This window comes from Poeciliopsis prolifica, unplaced genomic scaffold, assembly GCF_027474105.1.
Source record: "Poeciliopsis prolifica strain line A6 unplaced genomic scaffold, Auburn_PproV2 SCAFFOLD003, whole genome shotgun sequence".
NCBI lineage: Eukaryota > Metazoa > Chordata > Actinopteri > Cyprinodontiformes > Poeciliidae > Poeciliopsis > Poeciliopsis prolifica.
In genome coordinates, this window is record NW_026562378.1 from 15,241,796 (window position 1) to 15,263,447 (window position 21,652).

A 21,652-nucleotide genomic window follows, 5' to 3' on the forward strand; every position below is an offset into this window, starting at 1 on the left:
TGTCCTGAAAAGCTTGACAAATATCAAAGCTTCTACTCACCTTCCTGTTGTTAGGCATTAAAGCACAGCAACATAGCAGAAGTGTAGTTACACAGAAAGAGAGAGCGGGAGATGGAAACATAAGTAGTTCAACAACCACCAACAACCAACACTTCAGTGACGATAAAACTTTACTTTTGTTGCTTTGTGACCGTTTGTTTGAGCACATCTCTTCTATCCGCCATCTGTTTATGGGCTACTTGGTTCCCATCTTTGGGCCAGGATAATTGATTAGCTAACACTGAGTCTGTGGTTGCAGCTGGACCACTCAACAAGCCCACATTTGCCTATTAAAAGTACCTAAGACAATACATCAACCTCTATCAATGCTTTTAGTACCGTGGTCTGTGGTTTCATGTTGCCCCTTTAAGCTAATTAGGAGCTGAAAAACTCAGCTTCTTATTTGATGGAGGTTGCTCTGTTTATGCAGGGGGAAATCCTAAACTGTAGAGCCGCATCACTTCAACCCAAAGCCAAGTCAGGATGTGAATCACACTGTTAGCCTCAATTTAAAGCAGAAAAACATTCCATGTCACGAAATAATTGTTTCACATTGATTGTTACTACTGGTGTTGATACTTTCCACAACAACAATTTATTCTTAGGATAGATTTTATTTTCTATTAAAATATTTAATAAGGTTGGGAGCATATGGCAAGTATCTTTGACCATTCCTCTTTCAAAAATCTCTCCAGGTCTTCCAGATTTGTGGGTTTTCTCTCCTTTTGTGTCCTCTTTACCTTAACCCACTGGCTTTCAGCAGGATTTACATCTGCGGTCTGAGTTGGCCATGGAAGGAGTTTGTTTTGCTTTAGCTTTGATAATCAAAATCTTGCTGAGAGAAAAAGTGATGACTCATTTCTAGTTTTCACATATCCCAGATTTTCTTGGGAAATGCTCCGGTACAAACTTGCTGAAGTCCTTTGAGAAGAAACTTTCCCACAGCATCATAGATTCTCCACTGCACTAAACCGAGGTGTATTTAATGTCATCCTTTGTTATTCACCAAACGAAGTGCATTGTTTGCTGCCAAAAAGCTCACTGTAAGTCTCATCTAACCAAAGCGCATGGTTCAGTTCATGTTCCAATAGCAAACTCCACATGTTTACTTAATGTTTATTAAAAGGCTTGTTTTGGCATTTGTCAATGAGTTTTGAATGTTGTTAATTACCTCCATTATCATTCTGCTCACTGTGAGTGGATGATAAATATTTGTTCTCATCAACTCCTGTCACAATTTCAGCTGCCCTGAGCTTTATCATTATTTTCTTGACTGCAAGAGCAATGAGTATCTAGCTTCTTGTCATTTCCTGACCAACAAACCTTTCTTAGTTGACACGTTCTCTACTCTTTACCACTTCAAAAAGAAATTAGCTTATGCATCATTTTATAATTTGTGACATCTCAAAATGGAAAAATAATTAATTTCTAATTACTTGAGATGTAATATTTGGGTTTTAAAGGTGCTGACTGTATGTTTTCTGAACTGCGCTTCAGTCAAGAAAAATAAGCTAAACTGCTTAATTCTTTAAACTTTTCATTATGTTCTAAAACTTAGAAACAACAGGAAGTATAGAACTGAGTACAGCTGTGGTTGGATTTGTTATGAGAGTATAAATTAGTAATATGAATTAGCTATATAAACATGTACATTCTGCAATACCTGAATACACATGATCATATCGAGACTTAAACAAAATTTCACAGCATGTATGGAGTCTGAATTGTTTGGGTGCTACAGGTGGTCATTTGGAAGTTATTTTTTATCCAGTACCAGTGATTCAGCTTAATGTTATTTCAAATTAAAACTTAATTTAAGTGCTTGGCTGGTCACATTGTTGCTGACTCTAAAGTTTTTGTTTAGTATTGCTGTGGTGACAACTGGGAGTCTTCTGTGTTTAGTTTTTTTTAAAAGTTAAGTTACATACTATTACATTGCTCACTTTGTTATCCACATAAACAGCATGTGGTTAAGTATAAAAGAGTATGTATTTGTTTAGGACATCTGTGGCTACAAAACCAACAAGCTGTACGGAATAATTTCAGTATTCACCATTACAACCTTCTAATTTGCTATTTTTTAGAAATCTGATCAACTTAAAAAAGTATAAATATAAAATTTTTTCAGTTACATTAATTTTAAAGAGACAAATACCAATATGTGTGCTTTCTGTGATTACCTTAGTCAATTATTTCTTAAAGTTGGATTTCTTCTGCTGCACAAAATAAATATTCTCAAGTAAAACAATTTTTAATAATATTTAGCAAGATTATTCTACTGCATTTTAAGGGTTTTCACAGATTTTCACCTGGGGGCCCAGTTGTAAATACCAATATAGTTTAGTAGCCTAATGTGAATAGAGACTGACCATATTCATCAATGTCCAGAAAACGTGAATAGGATTTGTAGAAAACACTCTACAGAAGAAATTTGCGTTATTGTACAGATGGAAGAGCCATGCTCATTTTACTTCAGCACTACAAAGTGCTTTTCCACCAATATTTCTGTTGAACTCAAGATATGAGAACATGAGAGCTGAGATGGCAATAATTGTTGGACTCGAGATGGCCATTTCCTTTTTTTAGACAACAGCATTTCCTTCAGTGTAACACAATAAACATTGATTTTGCATTTCTTTGATTCCTCTGAAGAAGACCTTTCCCTCACGCATGCGCTTATCTGAGTTTGTTTTCAACATAGAGCAGGCAGTCCTCCTGAATCCTCACTGCAGAACACTAGTCAGTACAATTTGCAAATTGTTTAATTTTCATTTCCCTTGCAGTACAAGCTGTAGAGCAAAATGATGCACATTTACCCTGGAGGGGGGAGACTGCGCTGGAAACAATTCGCTCTTTGATTCCTCATAAATATCAGACCTTGAAGAAATGATCAAAGGTTTTTTTCATGACACAAAAGTTACCGTTGCAGACTTGTCTTGAATGGCCAGCCGAGGGCAGAACCAATTTTCTTTTGACTAAGGTTGAGCACAACTGATATGAGGAATCAGATGTAATTTTACCAATGACTGTAAAAAAAAAAACAACTACTGAGACTCATTCAACCAAACTCTGCTTCATATCAAAACACGGCCACATGTGCTTCAACTTGAAGCAGCTGCTCAGTGTTTTAAATTTATCACTTAGAAAGTGCTTGAGCAACATGATCTGACTGCTTATCTCATAATAACTGAATGAATCATGATCTAAACTCTGCAACTACCAACTAACCTTTGTCTCTTTCCTGCCTCTCCTGTACATTAGAAAATGTTAGGTACACTGTCTTTCATAAATAAAAATATGCTTGTCACGTGAGCGCCTTATTCTATTTGTGGTTATTATCACATTTCTGCACAAATACTGACAATATTTGCATTAAATAATTATGCATGTGTGCATTTTCAGCTCTGTTTCAATGTGCATAGCAATTCTGCAGTATGGAAGAGATAAATTTAGATTAATTTTATAAAAGCAAGCTGATGGAGATGTGATATAGCCATTACTGGAGATGGAGATAATGATTTTCATGTTATGTTTTGATGAGATGATAATTAAGATGGCTAATAGCTGCACATCCTCACAGTCGAGATAAGTTCTTCAATAATGATAATAGAGAGTGAACATTTCTGGTTATACATTATAAATGAGCCAGGATTCCTTTTACACCGAGAGAACATTTAAAGATGCTTGTAGACAATGATAACATTAACAATAGGTCATTCAGAACAACAAACCTACTGCAAGTCATGCGTTTTTACCTCCTTTCCTTTAGTTACATTGAACTATCAGTGCGTGTGGAGAGAATAAAAATGTTTATGCACTCCTTTTAAAATGTAATGTTTTGTTATGTGAAATAAATTAATTCCAGACTTTTCCTACTTTGAAGGAGACATTGATTCAGTCAGTTAAATTGAGAACAAACTAATTTATTGGTGTAAAAATATGAAAAAAATAACTAAAATATACTTTGGGTGTGGTGATTAAGCTTGATAGCATTCTTTAACAAAACTTAGGGAGATTTTAATATGGCTTGGATGTGTCCTTTGGAAAAAAGTTGCTTCATATTATGTCATAGTCATTGTCTGATTTTTATTCTGTCCTGGTTTTGTGTACAAATCATTACACAAGTTTTATGTCGCTTTTGTTTGTTTTTCTTGTGTTTTGCTCTTTTGGTGCCTAATTTAAATCTTTAATTTCTGGTTTAGGTTCATTATCTTGCATCTTGTTTAGTTCTCCTTCCCTTAGTTTTCCCCACTCAGGTTCTTCCCCAGCTCCTTTGCATTCTCCCGATTAGTCAGCAAGAAATTCACTCCTGGTTCATGAGATTGTCTGTGATTGATTGCAGTTGTGACTTCAAGAAGACTGAAATCGAATCAGAGAGTGCTTGAAAAAATAAAAAGGCTGTGCACACATATGCAACAAGGCTGTTGCAGCTTTTTATTTTGACATTCTTTCCTTTAACAACTTTGCTTCTTCTGCATTTGAACTGTACAGCATATGCCACATTTAAAATTTCATGCATAATTTATCTTGGTCTAATTTTTTATACCTAATATCTGCTAATTACCTGCTGATTAAACAATTCTTAAAACTGTTCATATTGAGTATCTGTACAAAAAAATTTGTTAATTTTCTGCTGGGCAGCAACATTTCTACCCCCTGACTGTGAGGAAGTGAAATGTTTTGCAGCTGAAGAAAGAAAAGAATCACTAATCATAAGTTAGGAATTTGACTTAAGTATTTTCTAAATCTGGATAAGTATAGAAAAAAAGAACATTTAAAATGAAAAGAAAAATTATAGTTTTCCATACTAATCATCCATCAATGCAACACTGAATAAATATATATTTCCACTCTTCTACTTAGAAAGTAATAATTATAAAAGCACATTCAGAAAAACAGAACTTTTTTTTTGCTCAGCATAGAGCAGCAACTTCCTATCTTCACCTTGTTGTTTGAGTAACTTTAAATTCCTAGCAGTGCACAGCCACATAAAAGAAAATAACAAGGTTATTATGTTTTATAATAACCTTATTATAAAATAACAGAGGGATTTTATAGAATGACTCTTTTTACTGTTTTAATACCTGTCTTCATTAAACAAGTTTAAGAGTGGACCACACCACTGATGCCTTTGTAGCACCATGTTTATAATGTGTTACAATCCAATTTCAAGTCAGACATTTCCAAGACGCACATTATAAATTCAGAGCACGCAACCGAACTCACAACATCTAATATAGGCAGGTGAGTGTGTTTTTAAAGGCAGGGATGAAGTATCTCTGAAAGCAGCAACGCTTAGTTTTATTTAGTGAAAAACAAAATCACATAAAACTGCAAATAGCTGTAACATGGGAATTTAACACAGTGATATCAGGTACTGCATTTGATTTACCTTCTTCGCAGGAGGATTGCATTCTTTCATCCCCACATTTTAAAAACACAGAATGGCTGCAGGCTCTTTTATTACATGCATAGAAATGTGTACACAGTCAAACATCAAACGCATAATCCTTCAAAAGTTAAATGACAAAGTATTAGAGCTGATTTTTTTCATCTGTTCTGAAGCATTGTGTCTCACTAAGTGTAGAAAAGCTGCATGTAGTCTTCAAATGGTTACTTAGTGAGCAATCTGAGACTCTCTTTGCTGACTGTCTAATGAGTCTGAGAGCAATGCCAAAATGTTGCAGCAAGTCTGCTGATAAATAGCCAGAGATCAGTGGCAGGATGAAGACACCCATCCAAAAACTAAATGTGAATGAAAGTAAGTGTGGAAAAGTAGACAAATCGGTTTTATTACTGTTCTGCTATGCTACTAGTGTAAAACATTTTCTGTTATATTCAGGTACATTTCAGCAAATTGAAATTTTGTGAAAAATAAATTTAGTTTAGTAATTCAGTCAATTTAGTTTTAGTGCATGGACTTGTCACATTCAGTTGTTTATTAATGCTTTCAGGGTTTTACCACATATACATTCTGTCTTTGTGTTTAGTTTTTAGTTAAGTTAATTTCTGGTGTTTTGCTCTTTGTGCTTTTTGATTTATTTCTTATCACCATCTTTCACCCCTGGCCTGCAGTTAATTATCTGCCTTCCTTCAGTCTTTCTGTTTTATTGTTTTTCTCAACAGCTTTTTGAAATTCCCTTAATTAATGATCACCTGAATTTCTACATACAAGTTTAGGTTTTTGAATTAACTAACAGAAATGAAACATGTGATTTATATTCAATTAATTGTATATTCACACCCAGATATTTGTTTGTTCAGATTGCCTATTGAATTAAATTTTATTACTTAGCATCCAGTTTCTAATGTTTTCTTATTTACTTTATTGTCTTCAAACATGCAAACTACTTTACAACAACTATAACAAATTTTCATTAGTTCTTAGAGAAATACAAATCTAAACTTTCAAGGGGAACAGTAGATCCAGTAAAAATGTCAAAAATAATCCCAAAATCCAAATTCACTGAGAAGACCAAACTGGACTAACTTACAGAAAAGTAATATGTTTTGTTCTCTTGTTTCTGTTTGTGCATACCTGTCAGTATGTTGACTTGTATTAGAATCATGTCAGAAGGCTTACATCGGTCATATGCTCAGCTCACACCCAACATTCAATTCAAAAATTACCTTTGCTGCAACAGATGAGCTCGGCTTTTCCAGCAGATCCCACAGCTTCTTCCGTTTTTCTGCACAGCAGGTGTTGTCAAATTCCTCTCCCTCTCTGTCTTTTAAATTGTCAGCCTCTCTCTTCAGCTCTTCGTTCATCTGCTCTTTCTTCTGGTGGTACCTCGCCTGGCAGCAGGACTCCAGGTAGATCTCATCAATGCCCCAGTAATCGAGCTCTTGGCTGAAGGACAGGGCACACATCTCCTCCATCATGTGCAGCTTGCCCGTGCGGTAGAAGTTCAGGATGGACGTGAAAGCCCCTGGGTGTCGGTCAAAAAAGTATTCGTTCTCCTCCAGGTTGTAGTCATCGCACACCTCCATCAGAGAATCATGGGAGTTACAGTCTCTCAGTTTCCCTAAACGAGTCCGAGGCAGCCGGTCCAACGTTCGCCACAGGACCTCGTGAGGGAGACCCCCAACATTCAGCCGGACTCGGCGGTAACACGACTTGCTGCGGATGATGTCCACTGGCTCAGGTGGCAGGGATGATGTCGACCGAGAGCCAGCTTTGTTTAGATCCAAGGATTTTTCCATGATGACTTTGAGTTGAGGAAGCATGCAAACGTCCAGGACTACGGACTACTGTTGATATTCTTTTCTTTCATTGTGGTCTCTAAAAACAAATCATGGAAGAAAAAAAATATTTATTAGTTTTTAGTGATTTGGTTATGATTTCAGTTTTTCATAATGATTTCATCTTTGGAGTTGCATGGTTAAAAATAAGGGCTGTAACTTTAACATTGCAGGGTCTTTAAATACCCCTCATGTAAATGCTAAATTATCCCTTAAGAATCCTAAATAATGATTATATAAAGTGTAAAAATATTGTATAAATTGAAAGAACGAAGCAAATATACCTGAAGAAGTAATAGTATCCTTAAGGAGACTATAACATAAAACTCTGTAGAAGAGAAGGAGAGAAGGAAAATGACAAACAGTATGTTGTTCATATGTTAAGCTTCTTCACCAAAGTTTTCTTCTGTAGGATCAGACTGTACTTCAACTCAACTTAAAACAGCCCATCATGAATAAACTAAAAAGGCTTTTGTGAGCAGATGGGAATTACTGAGATGACTCACCCATATTAGCAATGCAAGAAACAGAGTCCTGGCTTAGTTTGTGTTGTCAAAATCTCAACCAGCCATTAAAAAGAAACCTGATGAATTATATATATATTGACAAAAATCCTCAGCCCCTAAACTCCAAGGTTACAACAACTAGACAGCAATTGCAATAATTTGGAATAAGTTTTTCTTTAAATGTTTTCTGATATCATGTTATATAAATTCTAGCATTTTACTTATTTTTTTTTCTTCCTGAAGCTGTAATAAACTCGTCAACACATGGGATTGTAGAGATGACTCATGCCTTAAACCAGCCTGCAAAGTCAAATGTCTAGCTTGGTGATTAAAAAAGGAAATGTTGGCACTTGGATTAAAAAAAATACCCCCATGTTTTATAGTATTGAAAGATATGTTGAAATTAAACTTAATTCGCATCAAGTTTGCAAAGGTAATTTGGCTTTGACCTGAATTATAGATACAAGTAATTGAGAACCAAAATAAAACATTTGGCATACATACAATAATGCACTGTGATTCGAGTTTTCTCAGTCTAATTTATTCGTTGGCATGTTGCAGTTCTTTTGCTCTCTGCTCCAATGACGCCCATGCAGTGCTGTGGGTGGGACGCAGAGATGCTACGGCGCAAAGTGAGCGCTGTCCAGCCCAGAGGTGCTGAAACACCGGGGAGGCGCTGCTTTCTCCCAGCGTGCGGCCACCTTCCCCAGGGAGAGAAGGAGGGATGACCCAAAAGGAAGCACTTCTTTCTGAGTCCAGCATGCCCTGATAGTTTGTGTGTGTGCGTGTGCGTGCGACTGTAGACGTGGCACCAGCAAGCCCACGCCGCACCACGGTTTACAGGGTTTATGAGAGCCCCGGCAACAGACCAGGCCTATAGATTTGATCTTTCATCATTGTCATCCAAAGTTTATTTTTGCTCTCCCCAAACCCGACAACGAGTGACAATTGTGTCAAGTTCAAAGCACAAATATAACCACATTCAAAATTGAAATTAAGACAGAAGCTGAATATATTGGAAGATGCCGCGCTAAACCTGAGAAAAACAATTCTTTTCGCCCTCCTTTTCCACTAGAATCCAGGCTTCAATAAAGCAGGTAAACATTACACAAACACCACTCCCTCTTGTGCAAACGCTGCTGCTCTGCGTAGCTACTGAGGATGTAAATAAGCTGGACTGGAACCATTTAACAAAGTGCAAAGTCTGTCTCATATTTTTCCGAAGCTGAATGTTCCTGGCATGCAGGGAGCTCAGTAACTGAAAAGCTATCACAACTGACAGGTTTCAAAGTCCAGAGATGCGTACGAGCTTAAAAAAAACAAAACACCATGATGTGTTGTAGTCATACTGCACTGATTCAAACCAGCACGTACCAGCTCTGTGATCAATCAATCCGCAGCCATAAACGAAGATGAAGCAGAGGCGTTAAAGAAAAAAGAAACAAAAAACAGAAGGCGTCGATATTGGTTTACAATTGCCGGGGTTTAACCCATCTCCCCCTCCTCTGTCTCCGACATGGCAGAGACAGATCCTCAGCACGACCCGAACCGCCAACCCGCCGGCTTCCCGCTCCGCATGTCTCACCGCGCTGTTTGCGCCCGGATATCAACAAGTACGCCGACAGACAGCCCCCTTCGGACGGACTACCTGTGTTCCCAGTCAGCTGTGCGAGGAGGCGCCGCATCTCTGTGAAGGTGGATCCATGGCAGCTCCAAACTCCCCTCCACATCTGTTTAACTCTTCCGGCTCCGAGTCCTCAATCACTGTAAACACACTGCTGTGGGCTTCAAGGCTGTGAGACTCTAATGAATATTTTCCAGTGTTTTTTTCTGCTTTTTCTTCCAGATCATCACTCAAAATTTAAGATGAAACAGAGATAAATAGAGTACATTTTAAAAACGTTTTCAAACCAATCTGATTTTTCTTTTTAAGTAATTGCCTCCTATAGATACCAAACCCACTGTGGCATTCTTGAGAAATGTCATCAAGATTTTGCTACTGGTAAGATCTTTTACATCGACGTGAAGAAGTTCTCCTCTTTGCATAAAGGTTTTAATTCAGTCACACTGAAGAGTTTCCAAGCATGAATGGACTTGGAACCAACTCTAAAACCTTCTCTTTTTTTTTCTTCTTTTTTTTCAGAGGTGGATTTGCTGTGTTGCATATCATGGTCCTGAACTCAGGATTCCAATAAGTCATGAAGGAGAAACTCAGTCAGAGACCATCACACACCCATCACAATTAGTTTTATTTTGTAAACAGGTTGCTGTGTATTGCAGACTTCTTCCCACATCCCTCATGAAAAGGAGATCTAGATCTCAACTGGGTTTACCTGGTTAAATAAAGGAAAACAAACAAATAAACTAACTAAAAAAAACACTTGTTCTTGCCTTTACATTCTGTTATATCTTTGGGGTCATGAGTAAGTGTGCATGAATGGTTACTTTAGATGTACTGCAAAGTTGTCCATCTCAAGATCACTCACTGATCTTTGGAAATGAGTCAACCAAACCTTGGAATTTAAATCAAACAGATATATAATAAAGGATAAATGGATGTGGTTGGATGCAATGGTGCAGTTCATTTGCATATCGAAGTCTATTTTTTGAGATCCCAGTCAATAAACTGCATGACCTCCAACATAATAATACATTGCACCACTACAATCAAGGCAATTTTCAAATTCCACTGGTTGTCTGATTTGCATAGAACATATCCAGTTGGGGGCGTGGCCTCATTCCAAGACCCAGCATCTGTGGCAAGTACACCAAACTCAAGATGAATTCAGCACAAATTGAAGAAGATATTGTTGCAACCAATTTTATGCACTCAAGTTGATTTTACTAACAACTCTGAGCGTATCTGCTTTGCTGTGTTGCTCACCAAGATAAAGCCATTATAAACGCTACTCGTGCTGTTAAGTCTTTAACTTAGAAAGTGCTAGAACAATGTTTCTGCATTTTTCTTAAAAAGTAACTGATAGGCTATGGCAAAAGGCCTCAGGCATTGCTGCAGTGTTCTTCCTGGTAAGGGGTATTTTGACTCTCCATTGTTTATATATGCATCCTTATGTATTACTGCAAAGTTAACTGAATGGAGTCACCTGTCCACTGTTGCTATGTTTCCTTAGAAGGAGGAAGGATTGCTGCTGTCAGTCACTCAGTGGGTCTCCTTAGATAGAACGCTTTTTTTGTTTGTTTTTTTTTTTTTACCAATGAAACTATAATAAATTGAACATGATTGCCCTGTTTTAGAATGTAGATATACTTTATGTATTTGGCATTAAGTATGTCTTCATGACTGAAATGAATGGACTAGGATCTGTTTGCCTTCTAAATTGACAGTAATTGTGTGTAACTGCCTCTTAAAGGTATATGTGTGAGTGTGTGTGTGTTTGTGCTGTGGAGAGACAAAAAACAAACCTGACTGAATTGAATCAATACAATAGAACACATTCAGGTAGCTTTTTAAATCCACTTTTGATGACTCATTTATTAATTAGACAAAGGCAAGCTTATCTCAAAATGTAGGACAGTGCAAATAAAAACAACAGTCATTAAATAAAAGTAGCCTATCAAATGTAAACTAAATTTAGGAATTAAATCCAAAGTTTTACTTTCACAAAAAAAAAAAAAAAAAAAAAAAAAGAAACGTGAAAAGTATTTTTCACTGGAAATGATTGCATATATATATATATATATATATATATATATATATATATATATATATATATATATATATATATATATATATATATATATATATACAGACTGGATATTTTAAGACATGAATTACACTGTTGTGACAAAATGTGCTCATGTACTATGAATTTCTGCTGGATCTTATTTCCTACAAGTAAGAGATATAAAAGAATTATTGAAGATCTGACACTCTGGAATATTCTGTTTCAGATGAGTTATAACCTGCTGCTTAGCAAAAGGAAAACAGAGGTTGACATGGATTTCTATCATTAATTCCCAACATTTTTTAACATGCAACCAACTTAAATACAATTTCCTGGCAAGCTGACAAGGCATAAAAACAAAATAAATAGAGCAATTCTACATTAACCAAAACAAAGTCTATCAAACAAGATATTGTGAAGCTTTCCAACACTTCACATTTCATGCTGCATCGTCTTGAGTCTGAATCTCACCCGCAGATCTCCATCTGGCTGGAGCATCCCGAAGCCAAAGCGACTGGGATTAACTGGTGGAAGTTTAGAGTTGGGGCTGCACAGCTCCAGATCAAAGTGGGTCAAAAACAGGAACACAAATCTGTAGGGAGAAAGTCAAGTATTGTGTGAGAATGTGGCTGCATAACAAACCTTGTATAGACAACAAAATGCAGCGCAAATACTCTTTGATGCTGTTGATTACATGAAGTGATCTTTAACCTTTGCCTGATATAAAAATTGTCTTCCAGATGTCTGCTCTCTCTCTCATTGATTCCAGCTCGTCATTGAGTATTAGCGATTACTAACATGAAAGCATGGCTGAAGCGACAATGTAAAAGATTACTCAAGTATGATTTTGCTGGTTTGTTGGTTGGAATGAAATTCTTTGCTTGCAAGCACATCGTTTTTCAAATGTCAAGATGTGCAGGGGGTTACATTAGAAGCCCATGGATTCACACTCACTGTTTAATGGCTGCAACAGCAAACTCCTTTCCAACGCAGATGTTCTTCCCTGCACCCCAAGGCATGGTGAAGTACTTCAGCTTTTTGTCATCCTTGTAGAATTCCTTCTTCACTGTTTTATCTTCATTTAGGAATCGATCATACTTGAACATCTATCAAAGGAGAGGAGAATGGAACAGATGTACACAAATTAGGAGATGCAAAAAGCCCTGTTATCTGTTTCCTCTGGCATACGTTCTGTCAAAAGTAAAAAATAGGTTTTACTTTTGTCATGATCGTTAACCACAGAAGACAAGCAGAATTAACAAAGATGAATTATCTTAGTTCACTGATTAGTTCACAAGTCAGTTTCTTAGTATTGATGTCCTGATATCACACCGTGCTGTGTAAAAGTACTGATAACTTTTTCAATTTTTGTCACATTATAGTCACAATCTTGTAGTTCATTACGATTTTATGTGATTAATCAAAACAAACAATCCATATTTTCGAAGCAGAAGGAAATTAAACAAAACTTTCAGCATTGTTTTTTGTTACAAATAATCTTCTGAAAAGTGGGGCATTCATTTGTGTGCAACCCCCTTGAGTTTGTATATTGCATGACTGATTGCAGCAGCATTAATCTCCTTAATCGTGTGTGATATAGCAGCAAAACATGCTGTAAACTGTTGCATACCCAAATGAAGCTCCTTATCAGTATTGTCTGCATGTTAAGTACCTGTGGTTCTTCATGAATCTGTGGGTCCATTTGAGGGCTGAGGAACGGAAACAGACACACTCTATCCCCACGTCTGAGGTGGTACTCCTTTCCATTGGCCATCCGAAGGATCTTGTCTTTAACAACTTCTCTATTGATCATTACCGCGGCAGTGAGCCGTAAGGTCTCACTCAAAACACTATCTGCAGAGCAGAAAGGACAGCAAAGTGGATGATGTCAGAGGACTGTCATCACTGGTTAAATCAGAGCCTTCAGGCAGTATCCACAGAAGCACAATAACGTGTGATGATAAGATTATTTGAAAATGGCAATTCTGATTTAACCGATTCCAAGTTTAGATGATTATTTCACACAAGTGCAACAATTGCTGCGGCCATTCCAATAAGGTGATTAAATCCAGGGGTGAAAGAGCGCAATTAGATAGCATGAAAGGCAGCAAAGCAGCTGCTATGTACCAAACACAGGTGTGCTCTGTGCTTCCAGCTGGTTCAAGGGGCGTCGCTGCAGGGAAGTATCCTGGAGAGAAGGAAGGTCTCTGATCTCTGACTTAACAGCCTCCATTGCCTCAGGGTGAGTGAGCAGGAAGCCGAGGACCCAGAAGGCAGCCGGTCCAGCATTGCACTAAAATAAAACAAAACACCAAATAGTTTTTAACTTCAACATCTTGTCCGTAAAACTGTGCAGGAGATGGAATTGAAATATAACTCAATGTTTAGTGAAATATAACTACAACAGGGCCGAAATGTTTCCTGCAGTGTTGTTGTCTGAATATGACTGATGTGAGAAGAAGCCAGTAAATGAGTCCACACTTTGTGGAAACTGCTGTCAGATCCACAGAGACAGACACCTGAGCCTGTCAGACAGTAATTGCTGAGGGTTAAGGGAGCTGCTCTTTTTACCTCTGCACATCTCAGGTCAGCTCTCTACTGACAGCAGGGCAATTTCCCCATAAGTGACAAGAGTTACCACACATTGTCTTTCTGCCCTCTCGATGTCTTTGAATAAAAAAGCTGTTAAAGTCTCAGAGGAGTTTGGGTATTAACAAAGTATCAGATTATCTTCTTAAGGACTACATGTCAGATAACATAAATGTTAGGTACAATTTATATTTTTACCTTATTACAAGAAGTCACAGTACAAAGATTTTATGGGGCCCAAAGCATAAGTTTCATGTTGCTGTGAGTTTTTAAAAATAAGTCTTCAGCTAATCATACCAGTCTCCTGTTTTAGATGAATTTAGTAATTTAAAACAGCTCAAACAAAAACGTGTTTGTCTATATTAGGTCATATGCTAGCACGTATTAAATGTCTCCATGTCTGTTGAGTTTGTCACGTTTGTCTTAGCTGAACCAGTTCCATGTAATGATGCTATTGAGGATCCAGACTGAATCAATCCACCTGACCAGCTGCGACTCATCTGTCTGCTGTAAGTGGAGTTAAGCTGTGGATTTGGCAGAAGGATGTGATTTTTATAACATCACGTTCCTGTGCTTCTTCAGGCCTCTTGGCTGTTTGGAAAACTCCCTGCAGACTCCCAATCAACTGATTGTGCTGACTGATGTAGCTGGCAAGAAAAATGGCTTGGCTGAGAAAACATCAACAACCTTAAAACCAATCTCCTCTGAAAATGTTATATACGCTAATAGAGCACTGTGTGGCATGGATATGAATATTTTAAACAGCCAACTAAAAAACTAAAATAGTGATTAGGTTTTTAGCTTCCCTCTCTTTTAGTATTTTACTGTCTTTTCTCTAAACTCACAAATGGCAACTGTCTACAACAGGGAAGGACACTATAACTCTATTAACTTTACAAGTTGGGACTGTATCTTTAAATTATTTTAAATGCCAAATGAACTGATTTTTCTTCTTTTTGACAAAAATAAAAGTCCATCTTGTTCCTCATAAACAGAAATACAAATTGCAAGTTTTGAACTTTAGTTTTCTCTGTGAAAAGTTAAGTGATGTTTGGAGCTTTTTGCTGAAGGGATCCAAACAAAACATCTGATTAGTTTCCTTTGTGCAGCTCTGCTCCAGTTCTTTATTTCTTACCATTATGCTAAGTTTGCAAGAATACGACTCCAATAGTGTGTTTGGATCTGACTAATAAATGATCACAAACTATGTGATTTATTCCAATCGCAATAAAAATCCCTTTTATTTCAGGTTTCAGACGAATGGGATGGGAAGATCATTCAAATCTATAGTAGATGTAGGTGGATAGAGTTAAATGTTAGCATTATAGTTTGTCAAGACAAAAAAAAAAAAAACGATAAACAGTAAACGCTATGAATGGCTTTCTTTCTCCCCCACGTGGCTGCTCTGGGGAATAACACCATGCGGCCATGAACTCGTCCAGGCTGATGAACAACTAGTCAGTGTTCAAGCCTTTATCAGTACATCACATAATATATTCGTGGGTTACTATGTAAACACTGTTTAAACAATGCTTTATGGGCTGAGTCAGAGTTAATGTTAATCTTAAATAAAAATGTTAATATTAAACAACGATGTAGTTATGATATACTGTCTTATTGAAGAGAGGTCATGACTGAGCGTGTAAGAGCCAGAAACTGTGTGACGTACACAAATGAGGATGCATTTCAGCTATGACTACATTCTTCTAATAAACTACTGTTTACACAAGTAATAAACGGAACCTTAAGACATATAAAAGGATGTGGAGACTGATCCATAGGATTGAAACTTGAAAAGAAAAAAACAAAAGCAGTCCTCTTCAAGTAACAAGTTGAGGCAGGTTTGTCTGAGTAATCTGACAACAAGGAATCTGGCTCCACTTTGATTTGCACGGTTAGGAGGGCAACCATGTGCTTCTGTCACAGGATAGCATTGTTCAACCTAAGAGTGTGTGAGTCAGTGTGTTTATCTTTTTTTTTATTATTATTTTTTCTTTTTTATGAAAAGAACTCTCACCTGGGTATTCCACAGCTGCAGCAGCTGTGCTTTTTTCTGCATGTCTGCATCTACCCCCATTGCCTGCAGGAACTGAATGTAGCTCTGTTGCCAGGAACCGTTCACACGGGCTTGGGACAGCAGGTCCCACAGTCGGTCCTGGGATGTGGCAACCACTCTTCTTTCCCCTGTTATTGGAAATAGTTGGAGATGTCGGTAAACAGGTTCATATGCCGTCAGGTAAGTGCAACTGACAAAGTGGTGATCAAGAGCAGGAAATGGTGGCTTGCAAGATTTGTCACTGCAATCAGTGTATTTTATTAGGATTTTATGCAGCAGGAATGGAAGGGGAATAATATATTGTTTTCGATGTTTTTCAAATTGTGGAGTGCACTTATGGATTCAGCGCCCTTGAATCAATAATTGGTAGAGCCATCTTTTACTGCAGCTGGAGCCACAAATCCTTCACGATAGAGTTACACAATATATTGCCAATACATCACCAGATGGAGCAACAGCAATATAACAATAGACTGTTTGAAACTATATTATTTAGGGCTAACATGTGGATTTCAAATTTTATGATAATATGCATTTTTATATTGTAATGATGGTTAAAATCATTTTAAATTACTGATAGTTAGCTATAAATATATCCCGGCATTCACTCAGAATTTTGCAAAAACAACAAAAAATTAAGAATATAAATAATATCGATTGAATAATGAAATAAAACCAGCATGTTTTAATGTCCTCTTCAAAACAACTGTGGACAAGTCATTCAACTAACCAAGATTACTATTCAAAACACATTGACAAATGTTGGGGTTTTTCAACAGTTTTCCTGTACTGTCAAGTAAATTATCCTGTCAGCATAACACTACCACCATCATGTTTACCAGTAATTGTGTTCAGGATGATGTCCAGTGTTAGGTTTCCAATGTTTTGTAGGACAACAAGATATATTTTACTTTGATCTGATCAAAGCACTGTTTTCTGTGCCATCATACATGGCTTGTGACAAAATGCAAATGAGACTTTGTAAATATTTCTATCAACACTGACTTTCTTCAGGCTACTATTCCATCATGGCTCATTGAGCGCACAGTTAGCAAAGAGCCTGTAATCTTCTGAAGACAATTTGTTGTTCTGTTAAATGGTTATAATGGAATAAAAAGGGCCATCAAAACCTGCCACTCCTCCAGTTTAAAAAATTAAAAACCATGAATCATTTAACGATCATGGGAGACCGGTTCCTTTTGGTCTTCAAAGCAAAGTCCCTGCAAAATACATTGAAGTTTGGCGCGCCAATGTAACAAAATTACTTATGGAAAGGACTGTAAACAAATGTTTTAATCAGAAACCTAAACTGTGATTATATTGACTGTAGGAAGAAAGGGTGGATGTCAGAAATGTGCCGTCATTTTCAGTGGAACTGCTTACCTCGTTTCAGTGAACCTCGAGCCAGTTTGGTGAGTAGATCATCAAACTTGCGGAACTCCTCATAAACGGCATCAACATCATCCCTCCTCTCAAACAATGTAAGATATCCAGCCCTGCCAGCAATCAGTCAAGTATAAACACACAGTTCCCATGTGTCATTCTGCTACTGTGTAAACATCATGAATGTCTTTTTATGTATTCTGTCACCTGAAAAGAAGACTGTAACAGAGCTCGAATAATCCATCCTCTCTCCATTCTGATGGGCTGCAGGGTTCAAAACTTTTCAGCATCACATTGGAAAGGTGAGCATTCATGGAGGTGTGGAGCTTCTGCTGACTGTCGCCATAAAAATGTCTGAAAAAGCAATCTGAGAGTTAGATTTTTCTGAAACCATTTTCGAGTGTTAGTTATTTTTGATTATCTTAAATCAGGTCATTACTTTTCCATCCATTTTCTTTCAGAAGCAGGATAGTCGCCTGGGAGCTGCAGATTGAAGATCTTTTTTAAGAGCTGGCTTCTGCGCTTGCTGAAGTCAAAGCTGTTAGTGTCATCATTCAAGACACCGTCAAAGGAGTTTGGATCCAACAGCACTGTCACATAAATGCCAGCGACACGAACCTACAAGGACAAATTTGATCACACATAAGTTTTTTTATTGAATTCTTAATGTTTAAAGTTTTGACTTCTTTTCATATGAACTGCGTTTTAATGATTAATGTTGTGGTATTTCTGTAATTATAGAAGCTTACGGTGAAGATGTCTCCATGTTTGTCTTTCATGCGTGCCAAAAATTTTCCGGCATCCTTGAAAAACTCAAGAAGATGGCCGAGCCACGGGATGAAGCCCTTATCCAGAGGAGGCTCATTTTTATTTCTGTCATGTACGAGGAAATTCAAATTAGTTTACTATGATAGTTTGCATATTTCTACATTTTGCAATTCATAAATCTCACTGAACAGGTTTTAAGTTTGCATAAAATCTTGGAAAAGGAAGTGCTCATGAATGAAAAAAAATAAAACAACATTTTGGCATCTGGGTAAAAATGAATAAAAGTGTTGAGTTTCAGTCTAACTTTGTGTTTGCGAATAAAACTGTGTGCTGCGAGTTTTTGTTATTTTACAGCTTTTTAATATATTCATAAATACAGAAAACAATTTTAGATTTAAACAGCATCAGTGACCTCTAACAATGAAAGCTTAGAGAAATAAAAATATATATATATTTTGCCTTCAGATTAAAAGTGATGCTTGGTAAACTTTAAGAAAGAAAAGGTAGGAAAATCAACAAATAAAAGTTTTACCTTCTGCGAGTGGTGTAAAGAAGTAGAAGTATAAGCAGTCCATTAAGAAGTAAAAAGGCTGTTCCCAACATGTTTCGGTATGACCTGACACTTGAGCTCCGCTGTAGAGTCTAACCCCATTACCACTGTCAACCTGCTTAAAGCTCTGAGCCTGGCTTTGGTGTAATCACCACTTGTCGAAGGGGCGTGGAAAGGTGCGGCTGGTAACACAAAGTCTTACACAACTACCTACAGCAGACAGTGTCTGAAACCTAAAAAAACATAGCCAGTCTTAATAAGCTGCTCTAAATAAAAGAATTATAAACAACATAGAATAGCAGGTTTGAGAACCTCTTCAAACAGTCTAGACCTAATTCTGCTTCACTGAGTTGAAAGAAAAGTCACATACTACAAAGTTACATAGCTTACATAACATCTAATTCCAACCAGTAGTTTTGAGTTTTGCAAGTGAAGAAACCAAGAGATGAGTAGTGGTATAAAAACTCTCACAATTTGGCAATCTGAAATCTTTCTGACCACACCAACTTCTTCTTTTGCAAAACATCTATTTTTACATTCATGGTGACTCAAGCAACAAGACACACAGGAAAAAGTGCAGTTAACAGTCAGTCTGTCACACTGAAACCAGCCTGTCACGTTAGAAAAATACCAAAGAGATGATATCCTACAGGACATGTCAAGCCATGAAACTATGACTCCATGAAGACTGATTTTAGTGTATAATGAGTTGATGACAAATATTCTTACCTTCTAAATTAACAATGCGTTGAGTTTTGGAAACATTATTGGTGGTTGTTTTTCTTGGTGTATACCAGCAGATGGCAGTAAAATATCTGGATTAGCTTTCTCAGAGAGCAGAGTTGATGGTGGTGGAAAATTTGCTTTAAATTTGAATTTATTATTTTTTAAATAAAATTTGAGAACAACAAATGCGAGTGCTGTGACAGAAGGAAAGTTATGGCAAAATACTCTTCTGAAAAAAGCTGATCATTATCAATTTTATTTATAAATTGCTTCCATGTCAGCCACAACTGAACTAAGTGCTGAACATCAATAAATAAGATAAAAAGAAAGCATAAAATAAAGTAACAAAAGAGTGAGTACCCTCTTAATGAGTAAAGGCCACTAGTGTCAAAAAACATCTTGAAAGAGAGAAAATAATTTGATTAAAATTAATGCAGCTTGAAAGATGTTAACCTTGCTCTTGAGTCTGTCTTTCATCTTCATTGTGACAATAGCCCATAAATCAGAAGTGTGTCCATGCCCAGTCCCAACCATGTGCTACTTTTAGATATATCCCTGCTCCAACTTCCCTGAATCAAATAATTCCCTCACCACCAGTCATTTAGTTGTTGTTTACTTCATGTGTTTTAGAGGGAATAGATCTAAAAATTGCATGATGGCAGCTTTCGAGGCCTGGAGTTGGGCACTCTTGCCACAGATTTTTGATGGTCCTTTGGTCAGGTGCGTTGACACCATGGTCATTAAAGCAGGCATTCATAGCTTGAGGTCTAGCTACTTGGTCAATGGCTATTCTGATTATTGACTTGAAAAAATGCTTTGAATCAAGACTTTAAAACAACTTGGCTCCCTAAATTATCATTCATTGTGGTAACTTCAAACTGGACCTCCAGCAAGTTATATTATCTAGTTCTTAATTCCTAATTTAGACACTGGAACCTTAATTTTCCAAATGAAAGTCAATATTCAATATTTACTGAGATGTTATTTTTGACTTTTCTCCATAGGAATGATTACATTTTACTAATCTAGTCTCTGCAGAAGGTAAAGCTATTATCCTTTGTGCTGTAGTTTTCTGTTATTAAAAGCAGTATACTGCAAATAAACCTCAGTGTTAAAATTTTATAAACTGAAATTAGAAAGGCACATCTGCAAACTGCTTCCCTGACAACAGAGGACTGCTTTTCTGTTGCTGCATCATCAGTTTTAGCGTTAGGATGAATATAGCTGATGACAGATAAGAAACATTCTCCTTGAGATGCAGTTGCAATGAACCTTTATTATTCCAATCTTTGAATTACCCAAATGCAAGTGAATCATGCAGCTCAGAATTAGCTTTGTGCAGATGTTTATAGATTTTGTTTTGCTGAACATATGGGCAATAACCCTAAAAATTAGGCAGCCAATACATTTTAGATTCTTCTGCTTTAATGCTAATCTTATATCGCATAATCTTTGCTGATGTTTACGTATCTTGGCTCTACTCAGACATTATGAGCAGAAAAACCTCAAAATTGTTTTAAAGATCAACATTTTATTAATGTCTGGAGAAATGTGTGCAAAATTATTTGAGTTTATGTATTTTTTGTATTATATTGAGAATATTTTCCAGTTTTAATTTCACACAAATACATTTGCTACATCTGAAGCATGACTTGTTTTTTGATACACACTTTTTATTGTTTTTTTTAATTAAATAACTAATACAAATGTAAATATAGACTACCCTGTAGCTGTTGCCTAACAACAAGAATGCTGTAGGTTCAAATTGTGCCTGACGCCTTTCTCTGGAGACTGCATAGTTTCCCTGTGCATGCAAAGGTTCAAGTCAACATGTACTTGAACAAAGCACAAAGCCTTAATTTTATATCAAACTGGTAACTCCAGTTTGTGCTTGGATGTAAAAGTATGTTTGAATGGCTGTAAATCCCTGTGTTGCCTTGTGATGGACTGGACACCTCTGCAGAGGGGGATCCTGAGTCTGGACAAGATTACACATGTATTGAAATGGGTTCAATGCAAACAAGTAACATCTGTTCAACTAAGCATTATATATATATAAGGTCTTATAAAATTAAATGCCTTTGTTCTCCGATTAACGATGTTCTCT

At 36.8% G+C, this 21,652-nt stretch overlaps 2 protein-coding genes across 3 annotated transcripts in view; both read right to left on the reverse strand.

The window, feature by feature from the left end:
• kcnb1 (potassium voltage-gated channel, Shab-related subfamily, member 1) overlaps nt 1–9,518 on the reverse strand; it is a 40,210-nt gene extending 30,692 nt beyond the window's left edge. The window contains exons 1-2 of one of the 2 annotated variants that reach the window (XM_055021230.1): nt 9,436–9,518; nt 6,670–7,321 (exon numbers count right to left, since the gene is read on the reverse strand). In XM_055021230.1, the coding sequence (XP_054877205.1) occupies nt 6,670–7,266 (597 nt within the window). In that variant the 5' untranslated portion in view covers nt 7,267–7,321; nt 9,436–9,518. Of the gene's footprint in view, nt 1–6,669; nt 7,322–9,161; nt 9,413–9,435 lie in introns of those variants that run through there. The other variant, XM_055021223.1, reaches the window with a different exon arrangement.
• Nucleotides 9,519–11,563: 2,045 nt separating this feature from the next.
• Nucleotides 11,564–18,918, reverse strand: ptgis (prostaglandin I2 (prostacyclin) synthase). Its single transcript, XM_055021243.1, has 10 exons — nt 18,802–18,918; nt 18,251–18,374; nt 17,941–18,119; nt 17,709–17,855; nt 17,502–17,614; nt 16,080–16,246; nt 13,601–13,766; nt 13,146–13,327; nt 12,428–12,579; nt 11,564–12,065 (listed from the first exon to the last, which is right to left on the reverse strand). Exons 1-10 carry the CDS (start codon nt 18,870–18,872, stop codon nt 11,906–11,908), a joined length of 1,461 nt encoding a protein of 486 aa, XP_054877218.1. The 5' UTR covers nt 18,873–18,918; the 3' UTR covers nt 11,564–11,905.
• Between the last annotated feature and the right edge of the window lie 2,734 nt (nt 18,919–21,652).